The 12,328-nt window shown below is 39.8% G+C and overlaps 1 protein-coding gene across 3 annotated transcripts in view; it reads right to left on the bottom strand.

Moving 5' to 3' along the window:
* The window catches only part of AQP9 (aquaporin 9), a 50,581-nt gene extending 41,874 nt beyond the window's left edge, over positions 1 to 8,707 (bottom strand). Inside the window, exon 1 of one of the 3 annotated variants that reach the window (XM_012507457.2) lies at positions 8,602 to 8,707. Coding sequence is in view for 2 of the 3 variants with exons in the window: in XM_003267035.3 (XP_003267083.1) it covers positions 8,211 to 8,321 (111 nt within the window). In the remaining variant the exon portion in view is untranslated. Of the gene's footprint in view, positions 1 to 8,210 lie in introns of all 3 variants that reach the window. The other 2 variants (XM_003267035.3, XM_030814480.1) reach the window with 2 other exon arrangements.
* Positions 8,708 to 12,328: the final 3,621 nt, after the last annotated feature.

Here is a 12,328-nt window from a genome sequence, read left to right as displayed (position 1 = left end):
CCAGTTTGGGAGAAAGGGCACAGAGTGCTGTTCTTTTGGGAGAGTGCTCTTCAACAGGCACCTGCATCCCCCAGGCTTCTCTTTTTAGTTTGCCACTTCACAGCAATCATTTCTGGCTGGCTATATACCTGGAGAACCCAGCAGAAGCAAATGCAAACCTGCTCTGGAAGAACAAATCCACACCTTAGGCCACGTGGAATTCCCACAGGGAAAAATAAATCTCCCTGAAGAATTTACAATACAGATGTATAAAACACTAAAGGAAAAGATTCTTTATGAATAAGAGTCAGTAGATAAAACAGGCAGAATGATTCACTCCCCCAAAACTCGAGATGACAGAACAGGTTTAAAATACTATAAATATATCAGGCTTTGGTGAGTTAAGGAAATGAAAGAAATAAGCACACAAGAAAAGAAACTAAAAAAAAAAAAGAACCAAATAAAACATACAGAAATGAAAACATAGTGAAACTAAAGACTCAATGAACGTGTTAAACAGAAGATTAGATAGAACCGAATAGGGAATTGGTGAACTGAAAGATAGATTTGAAACAGCAACTATACAAAATTCAGCATGGATTAAGACAATAAGAGAAGAAATATGAAAAAAATGGTTGAGGCATAAAAAAATGACAGGGTCAAACATGCATACCAGTATAGTAGGAGTTCTAAAAGGAGAAAACAGACTGGGGGAAAGGCAAGGTAATAAAGAGGAAAATTTTCCAGAATCGCTAAACATTATAACCCTTTAAACTGAAGATGAAAAATGAGTTAAGAACTAGAAATAAATTCACCTCTAGGCACATTACAGTGAAATTTCAAAATAAAAAAACAAAGTGAAACTCTTATTAGTTACCAGATAAATTCAGATTATTAAGGACAAAAATGAGACCAACAGGCTTGTCAACAGCAATAACAGAGACATTGGAAAAATGACAGAGACACCTGAAAAATGCCAAGCAAAAATAATTATCAACCTAAAATGTATCAGCTAATTTATCATTCACTTGAGCATGAAATAGACACATTCAAAGACTGAGAAAGTTCATCTGTCACACACCCTTCCTGAAAAATTTTCTAAAGGAAGATCTGCAAGAAGAAGGAGATAGAACCCAAGAGAAAGTAGTGGGTGTATGCAGTAATGATTAGCAAATAAACCAGTAAATGATAGGAATGCATTTTTAAATAAGCAAACAAAAATAAGTATTTATTTTAAAACACCAGTAATAACAATAATAATGAGGGAAAAATTTAAATATTAGACAACAATGACATGTAAGATGGAGTGGTTGATTGGAATTAGGATTTTTTTAAGTTTTTGTGTTGTTCAGAAGAAAAATTGATTTACTTTAACTTAAAATATATATATACGTATACATATATATACGTATATGTATCTAGATACGTATATATATATACGTATCTAGATACATATATATGGGTAATTTTTTTTTTTTTGGACACAAAGTCTCATTTTGTTGCCCAGGCTGGAGTGCTTTGGCACAATCTCCGCCTCCTAGGTTCAAGCAATTCTCCTGCCTCAGCCTCCTGAGTAGCTGGGATTACAGGTGCACACCACCATGCCTGGCTAATTTTTGTGTTTTTAGTAGAGACTAGGTTTCACTATATTGGCCAGGCTGGTCTTGAACTCCTGACCTTAGGTGATCCACTTGCCTTGGCCTCCCAAAGTGCTGGGATTACAGGCATGAGCCATTGGGCCCAGCCTAAGGGTAAATACTTTAATAGAAAAGGCACACAGAGGAGAAAAGGCAAGAATAAAGAAAGCTGATCAACTCAATAGGAGGACATAAGGAAGATCAAAGCAGAAATTACTGAAATGGAAAACCAACTTCTTTTTCAAAATTGAAAAGAGGATGTCACCTCAGGTGTAGTAGAGTTTTTTTCTTATATCTTTTTTTTTTTTTTTTTTTTTTTTTTTGAGATGGCGTCTCGCTTTGTCACCCAGGCCAGAGTGCAGTGGTGCAATCTCAGCTCACTGCAACCTCTGCCTTCTGGGTTGAAGCGATTCTCCTGCCTCAGCTTCCTGAGTAGCTGGGACTACAGGTGCATGCCATCATGCCCAGCTAATTTTTGTATTTTTAGTAAAGATGGCGTTTCACCATATTGACCAGGCTGGTCTGGAACTCCTGACCTCTTGATCTGCCCACCTCGGCCTCCCAAAGTGCTGGGATTACAGGCATGAGCCACCGCACCTGGCCAGACCTGTAACTTTTAAAGAAATTTTTTCTTGTCATCTGTCCATCCCTCTCTTTTTTCGTGCGCATGCTGAGTAATCTTCAAGAAATAGACAACCCCCATTTTACACAAAGTGCTCCAGAAAATAGAAAAAAAAAGGGAAAATTTTGATTCATTTCATGAGTCTAATATAACCTTGGTAATAAAAGTAGAAAGACAACAACAGCGGCAAACAATGTTCTCAACAACAAAAAATGGTATATGAGGTAGTGCAAGTTTGGACAAACAGATCAATGGCACTGAATAGTCTAGGCATAGAACCACATATGCATGTGAACAGGTGTATGATAGGAATGTCATCACAATCAGTGGAGAAAAGATAGACAGTCAAAACTGGTCTTGGGACAATTGTCTATCCTTCCAGACATAGATAATAGACCCCGCTCCCACATCATACACCAAATAAATTCTAATTATTTAAAGACACAAATATGAAAAGCAAAATATTAAACCTCAATAAGAAAACACAAAATACCTCAATGTATGGATTTTAAATAAATACAAATATCCTATAACAATTAAGAAAAAGTAAAGTATCCCAAAGAGAAATGTGCAGAGGCTGTAATCAGGCAATTTACAAAACAGGCACCTAAACATTTAGTAAATATATGAAAAGATAATCACTGCACTGGAATTGAGTACAATTACTCGTGAAATTCCATTTTTCTATCTGTCAAATTAGCAAAATATAAAAGTTGGATGATATCAAGGATGGTTGAGTATGGGGTAAATGGGAACTCATGTCGCTACTGGAAGTACAACTTTGAAACCACTTTGGAGAGCAATTTTATAATACACATAAAGTTGAGGATGCACATACCCTAGGACCACCAGGTCCTCTTCTAGGTATATACTCCAGAGAAACTCTTGAACATGTGTACAAGGAGACATGTACCAAGATGTTCAATGTAGCAGTCTTGGTAATTGTAATCAATATTGAGAGGGCGGTGGGTACATAAACCAGCCATACATGTTCCCAAATTAATAAATTTCAGAAAGTGTCTCTGCAGAAAAGTCTCAAATTGGAGAAGGTGTATAAGCTATGAAGCTATATATGTAAATTTTTAAACATATAAAACTATAATATATATTCTTATAGGCAACTGTAGTAAAACTTCAAAAGCATATATTAGAATGTTAACTGTAGCGTGGTTAAGAGAAACTGGAGAGATTTGATTCTAATCTCAGCTCCACCACACACTTGCTTGTGGTCAAGTCACTTAACCATACTAAGTTCTAATTTCCTCATCTATAAAATGAGAGCAATATCTTTACCTCATTAGATTTAGTTTAAGGATCAAAGTGTCTGGGGTATAGAGTATGCTTAGTGTTAACCTCCTTTGCCCTCTCTTGTCCTTGTCATCGTGTTTGACAGGAGAGAGCCTCGAGTCTTTAAACTCTTGCTTCAAGGCAAGGATCTAAGGAGAATCCCCAGTGTTTAGCACTTCTGCACGTTCAGATTTAGAACCTCAGACATTCTTAAAGGGACAGAACTCCCAAGTACAGAAGTACCCATCCTTGAAGGACTGAGCATTGAACATAAATCATAATAACAAGGGGCAGGTAAAACTGATGGTAGACATCCTCTGATGTTCTGCTGTGGTGGAAAGAGCTTTTGATAAAATTCTGCAAGACTGTGGGTGACTGTTCTCTCAACTGAGTGATGCAAGGGTCAGGCAACAGAGACCATCTTATTCCAAAGCTTCTGAGTGACGGCCCGAGGATGGTGGATACCTGCATGACTTGGACAGACAAATCACCCACAGACAGAATCCAGGGCACTGCTGACAGCAGGGGCTTCTGATCTAGCATCTGTTGGCCAACTGACAGCTCTAGCTCTGTGTGACCCTCAGTCCTGGGCACCCTAGACTTGGAGAGATGGATGGTTTTGTAAAATAGCAAGCTAGAAGAACCAAGCATGGAGGAAACAGAATAACAGGTGGCTGTTGAGCCAGAAAGCAAGACAGAGAAGTTATGGGGTCTCTTGAGGCCCACTTTCCTATAGGTCCTTTGCTCTGAACCAAAAGAGTGGTCTTGAGGAAAAGCTAGAAAACAGAAATACTAGAGGAAAAACACAGTGCAATGCATGGTCAGTGTGTGTATCAGAGCTGAAGACATCGCTGAGCCACCTCAGAACCCTGGTGTTACCTGAGGTTGGAATGTGTTTGTAGGTGGTGAAGAGATCCCAAGACCCTGCTAGAAGATCTTCTATAAAATATCCCCACCATGATCACGTCTGTTCTGTAAAATCATCTTTTGACACTGCTAATGTATTTTAAGCTGCAAAATTTGTCAAGTTCTCTTGGGCTTTCACATGAAAGGAGTTAATTCTCATCAAATGATAGTATTAGGGAATGACTGGAGTCAAGATATCAAGCCCAGCTCTTTCATTCAAGGGCTGATAAGTCTCTTAATTATGTTACACTTGTCTCTCCCTCTGGCAAAATGCAGTTGATTGCTCTCCATTCTCTGTCTTCAGGAAACATATAAACAGAAATGAGAATTTGGACAAGCGCACACTCTGTGCTGCTCAAGGGAAGAGCACAGAGGAAGTCCAAGGGCGAGTGTGTGCCCAGGGCAGGGCAACTGGGCTCTGGGCTGATTCCTGGGATGCATGATTACATCAGCCTGAGCTCAGCTTCTCCACCAATAAAAAGGGCCAGTGATATCTGCCCACCTTATCTCAGAGCTCTCCTGCCAGTACCTGGGCATTCCAAATAATGTACTAGACCAAAATTGTCCTGGATTCTGCCCTGCAAAGTGGATGTTTCCTTTAATTTGGCTTATAAACTTTCTGATTTCACTCTAAATCCTGACCATAGATTCTTTTGTCTCAAAAGCTCCCTAAGATAGAATAGACCTACTTCAAGATCTGAACAAACTTTGTAATAATAATTTTAAAGCCCTAGAGGGTCTATAATCAGCATATCTGATTGAGAATCCTCTCAAAATGGAGTGACAAACTCTGTGACCCCAGCAAGGAGGGACGCTTTCTCACCCAGTCCTGGCGGAAGGTAGGAGCAGGAAGAAGGGAACACTGCAGTGTCTGAAATTTCTCACATACAATCAACCATCCCCATCCTTCCTTCCTCCTTCCCATACTGCCCACTCCCCTATTTCCTCCATAGTCTGTGTTCCAGGATAGTTTCTTTCTATTTCCTTCAGGGCCCTGAAGGTAAAGATCAAGGGTACTACTTTTAGCAGAAGTACTTGCATTTTTTTCCATTCTAAGAGATGGCAAAAGTTAGACCTCTAATGTGAAAGCTTGACAGGGTGAGAAAAGAATTTAGGATCTGTCCGACTACACAGTATGTTATCTACTCAAAAGTCCAGCCCTGGAATGCTGTCCTTCCACCTCAGGAGGAAATACGGCTGCTTGCTGGGTTGTTCACTTCAGCATCTTCAAGAATATGAGCTCTGTATCAAAGAATTCTGAAAAGTTTGAAGAGAGAGGAGAATATATAGAGTAGTAGGAATGAGCATAGTCCCTGTGAGAAATGACTAGACATGACTAGAGATTCTGTGAAGTTCAGCCCAAGGAAGAGATCAGCATTTTGCATTGCAAATTTTCCCCCACACTAGTAAAGGTGAAAGGCCTACCTATCCCAATGACTAAAAGGCCAAATTAGAGCTAGCTTTTTGGCTTATGACTTAATTGTTGTTGGTTTTAGTTGTAGTTTACAAAGAATTTTTCATGGACCTTCTTTTCTCTTAATGCTACCAGTAGGCCTTATCAGTCCTTTACACCAACTGTTCCCAACCTTTTAGCACCAGGGACCACCTGTACCAGTCCGTGGCCTATGTGTTGGGGACCCCTAATTTATACCATGGTGTGGATTAGTTTGAGATGCTCCCAATAAGAGCAGTTTTTGAAAGGAGGGAAAAAAAATAGCACCAGACTTCCAAGGCTGGGGGAAAAAAAACAGTCTCACGTATTTGAAAGACTGAGTCCTTTATGTCCTCTGCCATCTTTTCAATGTTCCCCTTCCCTTTGCCTTATCAATGTACAAAGCTTTTTACTAGAAAATACAAGGCAAAATGCACATTCTCTAATAAAGCAGAAAATTACTTTGGATAAACTTTGAGCAAAACCATGTAGATTTCTTGGTTTAAAAAAATTGTGCAGGAACTTTTTGTTTATACATCCCCACAAGCTCCAACAAAACTGAAGATGATAATCAAGGTTGCAGATTTTATTAGGGTTCACTTTAGAAAATAAATGTATGGTATAAATGGAAATTAAATATTTCAGGAAATGACTGGCTTTATCCAGAAGACACTAGGTTTAATTTTTCAACAGACAATATCAAGATGTTCTTTATTTAGCCCCTACCTTGCGTAGTGGAGAAGACACAAGGCCAGTTGAACAGTGAACTGCTGAAAGCAAATTTCACTTTCAACACAGAAAGCATGGGATTATGAAACAGGTTCTTCTTAAGAAATAAAGAGGGTTTTAAACTTTTTGGTTGCAAAAAAAAAAAAAAGATGTGTAGTTCACTTCCTCCTCTGTTTTCTGCAGAGCACTAAGAATTGTAACTGAATTTGCTTCACTTTTCTGACCCACTCGTCACTGTGAGGCTGTAATCACTCTGTATTGACAACTGCTTTCCTCTTTGGGGCCAGATTGTCAAGTAACACGACAGAGGGGTCTCAGTCTCTCTAAGAAAGATTTTCCAGTAAGCAGTGACTGGGAATCATAAGAATCACTGACTTTCATCTTCTCTCTTTTCCTTCTAACTCCTCTTACTACATTATGACAGTGAGTGTGGTCAGAGCAGCCAGGAATGAATGCCAAGGGAAGATGAGGAGTGCAAGAAATTGTCCATAACTCCCTGAAAATACTTTAGCAAATCTGGTCTAATGTGTTTCTCAGAGACCAGAAAACTTATGACTCTCTCTTCACGTTACACTAGTTCAATTTTTTGAGTTCACATTTGTTTCTCAATCTTGGCTTAGCTGATGCATTCCAAGCTTATTCTTCTAAATTATTATGTATTTGCCCAAAGCAAAGAACTTTTAATGCACAGAGTTTATGGGCTATTCTCTTTAAGGAAAATGGAATTATTTATACCTGGAGTAGGAAATCCTTAAGCAGGATAAAAAAAAAACAGTTGAAATCAATAGTTACCACATGATAATACATTTCTATTCACAAATGACCCGGCTCCAGGTAAAACTTCAGGATACAGAGAATGCTAGAACGTGCAGCAAAATGAAAGCCCAGGCCACTTACGTAAACTTTCCAGTCTCTTGTTAATAGCTAAGTACATCTCTGGGCAATCCTCAAGAGGTTCTTAGAAGTCGTCCCTCTTTTATATCTAGAAGGTTCTTGTAATTGTTTTGTAAATCTCCAAAGATATTTAGAGATTGATTTAAATAGAGACCAAAAATGATACAAGACTAAAGCTGGACTATTGCCTGGTACACTATTTCTACCTAGTGCAATTTTTAATTTCTTAAAAATCAAGTGATCTGACAGCACAATACTTGTCAAGCACTTGTCATACTGAGATGTTTCTTGCCATCCATATGTATATTTTTGCCAACCATATTTATTGACTATTGATGCTTATTCCAGGTGGCTGAGTCACCCCAATGCTTGGAGGAAGCAAGCAAGGTACAAATCAATTGATCAATGAAAACACTAACGACTGACTTTTAAATCACAAAGCCATTTTAGAGTATAAGTAAATACCTGAAATAAAGAGGGGCACTTCACTCACTCCCTTTCTTCCATTCCCATCAACTTTTGTGGATAAATGCAATGGGTAATTGAAAACTTAATATCACAACCACTAAATAGTCAAACAGCCTCTAGTAAACTTGTTGCTTCCTGGAAAAGATGAATCTGATAATTAACTAAAGAAAACAAACCAAACAAAACTCTCCACTACCAGCCTGGCAGCTAGGGAGGCATTATTGGGTCCGAATGTAGGAAATCAGGAAATACTTACAATCATGATGAATGTGCCCAAGAACTCAGAGAGGGTTTCTTTTGCTAAGCTACTCTTCAAGACCAGTCTCTGCTTGAAGCTTTTCGCCTTTTCTGCTTCCTCAGGCTGCATCTTGGGGCTTCTCTGAGGACTCCTGTTTCCACCAATACCTACCTGTTGTGGTCCTCACTTTCACAACCACATGAAAATGGACGTTTTGACAATGGCTCACAGATTCCTGGAGATGTCTGGTGAGAGTCTCTGTACAAATGCTGTTCCGATTAGAGGCTGTGGCTTAATCGTCTTCTGGTGGAACTGTCATTCCCTGTTCGCTGCTATTTGTTTGTATCTGCGACTTAGAACCTGAAATCCCCAAAATGATCCTTTTTGTGCCTGACAGATTAATCATTACCTTTATTCTCAAGGTACTTTTTTCTCTGTTGGTTTTTTTCAAGAGATGAGAAAAGAGATGTGCCGGTTGTGTTGCCAAACCACGGTCATGGGCCCTGGTCCAGAAAAGATTTGCATGTTACACAATTGCAGGCTTCTGATTTTTTTTTTCTTCTCATTCAGAAGTAGGTGGTTGGGGCGTAGTTTGGAATTGTCAAATCAGGTGTAGATATATACAATGTAAACATTCTTTTCTGAAAAAGGTTTTTATGCAAAATGAAGAATTTGAAGAAAATATAGATTTTTCATCCTAGAAGATTAATCACTCTTGTTTTCTTCCGGTATCATTTCAGTGGCTTCATGATACCACTCTGAGGTTAGTTAGAACCACAGAGGCCATCCTAGAGATGGAGAAATTAACATACAGAGAGACCATTGCAAGCTTCACACTGCAAGTCTGTAGGACAGATGGAGTCACCTCTTTGGTTGTGAAACTGGGCTTCATTTGCTGAAGATACTTTAGGATCCAAGAATCAGAAAGATGGAGGAGTCACCTGTTTGGGTTTCTTCTGAAGAAGCATTCCAGTTTGAAAATAGTCACTCTTCTTCATTCACCATGAAATATTTAGGCATAATACATAGGAAATAAACAATAGCAGCTTGAAATTCTTTACTGCATGGAGATGACTGAGCCGGAAAGAGATCAATAGGCGTGTATGTCATTCTAATCAAACAAGAAAGGGAGCCAGTACACCTAACCAAGGCTCCTAGGTTATACCCTTTAAATTTGATAAATTGACATCCTTGCTGGCAACAAACTGTGTTTGGGACTACCTCCTTGTCCTGCCAAATATTCAAGCCTTGTTTTTCAAAACTGGCTTGTCTGAAGAAATAGAACATAGCATTAGTTTCTAAATACCAAGGCGGGCCTAGTTTCTGATTACCAACGTGGATTCATGGACTTAGTATCCATGCTGTGTGGTTCCTTCCAGTCCTCCCACAGGGAAGCCAGCTCTGCATCAGGCCCTCCCCTAGCTTTGCAAAAAGGGAGGGAGGAGAGGACATGGAGAAAGCAGCTGGTGAGAGGCCAAAGGCAGAAGGAGACTTCTGATCTGTAGGTGACATTTAGAATTTAGACTTTAAAAAGTTATAACCTGCCTGAGGCCACACTACTGCAGAACCAGGACAAAATCTCAGCATTTTGGCTTTAATTCCTGATGTAGTTATCATAAATACCATTGTCTAGAAGAGTTACCTATGACCATACCATTACCAAGTCCCAGTGGATGGACCAGAGAAACAGGACTTTCTTACTGTGACTACAGCTAATAACATGCAATAGTGTTCTCTGGTCTTCCCATTCACTCATCTAACAACTATTTACTGCACACTCATTACGTGCCAAGCACTGCACTTAGCAAGAGCACATAGGGTTCTTGTTCTTCACAGAGTCTAGAGTCTGGTGAAGCAGACAGATCAAAGTGAAATAATCCCACACACATAAATACGAAATAACAACTGAGATGCATGCTGCAAAGATGGGTGCCATATTTCCATAAGCAAATATAACAAAAGGATTTGACTTTGTCAGAGATCTCCGATGGCTTCTCCAAGGAAATCATGTGGGGACTGAGATCAGAAAGAAGCACGGGGTTAACTACAGGAAGTGGGGAAGAAAGTGCATGTACAAAGGCCTTGGTGGCTTTGGGAGTAGGGGGTAGGGGACAGCAAGGTGCCTCTCAAAGAATGAGAGAAATTTACTGTGGTTGGTCCCAGAGAGAGTGAAGGAGTACAGCATGCAAAATGAGCCCCAAAGTGTGGGCAAGGGTCAGACCTTACTAGGCCTTGTAAGTGGTAGTTAGGGCTAAAAGCATAAGTCATTGAGGTGGTTTAAGCAGAAATATGACATGAGCAGATAAGAGTTTTGAAAAGATCCTCCGAGCTGTGAGGTGGAGAGGGGATTGGAGGGGGCTTGGAATGGTCATAGGTAGATCCATTTGGGGGTATTACAGAATTCCAGAACTGGGTAGTAGTTTGACAATGGAGAAATGGAGGGATCCAAGAGTTCTTTATATCTTAAAATTGGAAGAATTTCATGGATTAGGTGTGGGAGATGAGGAAAAGAGACTGAGAAAGGTTGGTTCCTGGGTTCCTAACTTGCTGGGGAAGGTGCTGCTGAGCCCTGGCAGAGGAAATCCTGGAAGAGGACCAGAAGTGCAGTGGAAGATCATTAATTCTGCTTGTGCAAAATTGCGCCTCAGAGGTTTCTGAGCAATGTAAGTTAGGAAGTGATATGGGTGCAGATGAAGAAGGAGTGTCTGTGTGTTCATAGTGGTGGTAACTGGAGCCTGGAGTAAAGAAGCTCCCTAGGGAGAGAGTTTGAAGAGAGCTGAGAGTTTGATATGGAACATTTCATGCTTAGGTAGAGGAGGATGGAATCTTTATTATTTCTGTTTTTCTACCTTCGATTGACAGTCACACTTCTCACCTCCATCACCACAAACAGCTCATCATCAAACGTAGCTTACTCATACAAAATATTCACTGAAAAAAATGTTCCAGCCACCTAACAAAATGTTCAAAAGCATCCTAAGAAGGTAAGCAATGAATAGTATTCCTCCTTTCTTCCACCTGGGAGGGTGCCTTTGTCAAAATACCCTGACTCCAAAGTTATAACTGGAAGCATGAGGAAGCTTTTAAATTTCATTCATTCCGAAAAAGTTTTCATTGAACATGTACCATGTGTCAGGCACAGCATTAAGCAGCGGGAATTTAAAAATGAAAAAAAAAAAAACCAGATCTCTATTATTAAGGAATTAATAGTCTAAGTGACAAAGATGTCTGAATGAATACACCATAGAGTAGAATAGAGTTGTAAGCAAGACACTGAACCAAAATTTCTGCTGTCACCATAGGGACATCTGAGAGCTAACTCTGCATTTGCCAACATGCAGAAGAAAGAATGAGTATGGTGACTGCTGTCAATGGTTCTAAAGCTGATGAGCTTTCCTGGATGCACTGCCATACTGATTCTTCAGGGCTGGTGTATGCTGTTCTTTTATTAATAGTTCCCTTGGCTCTGCCCCTTCCTACCTTCTTTTCTCCCCAACATTCTATTCTGTGTTTATCTACTTTTGCCTTGTGTAACCATCTTTGCCTACACTCACGCAATCCCAAGATAGAACCCTGGTGTTTATAAGTATAACCACTTCACACCCTGACCTCACGTCCCCTACAACCCCTAATTCTAAATTCCAGTCCCTCAAAGCCTTCCTTTCCACCTAGTTATTACCTCATGATTACCCACGTTAATGATTGCACTTCCCAGCATGTCAGGTTCCATTGACCCAGTGACTTTCTTCTACACCCATGTTGCCAAAGCCCAACTCTGGGTATGCCCAACCATACATTTTTTTTTTTTCTCCGACTTTCTCTTCCCAGGCTGCTAAATGTTGCTGAAGAAAATCATAAATGTATTGATTAACTCTATCGCAGATAATTGTGATATAGCATCAGCAGTGGTTCCATGTTCTTAGTTAACCTTTTATTTCCAAGTTTCCAGATTTTAGCATGCACTAAAATTAGCTTCCCTCAGAGACTGATTCTATAGATCTGGGATGGAACCCAGGAATCTCACAAGCATACTTGATAATTGAGAGCCCATTCTTTGCCCAGCAGCAACCACATACTCTTCTATGCCTCCAGCTCACAGTCCCAACCCTCCCACTGAGATGATTACTTTTTTCTCC

The sequence above is a fragment of the Nomascus leucogenys genome, chromosome 6 (assembly GCF_006542625.1).
Source record: "Nomascus leucogenys isolate Asia chromosome 6, Asia_NLE_v1, whole genome shotgun sequence".
NCBI lineage: Eukaryota > Metazoa > Chordata > Mammalia > Primates > Hylobatidae > Nomascus > Nomascus leucogenys.
The sequence above is the reverse complement of the archived record's forward strand: the minus strand, read 5'-3'. Positions and strand labels throughout refer to the sequence as shown.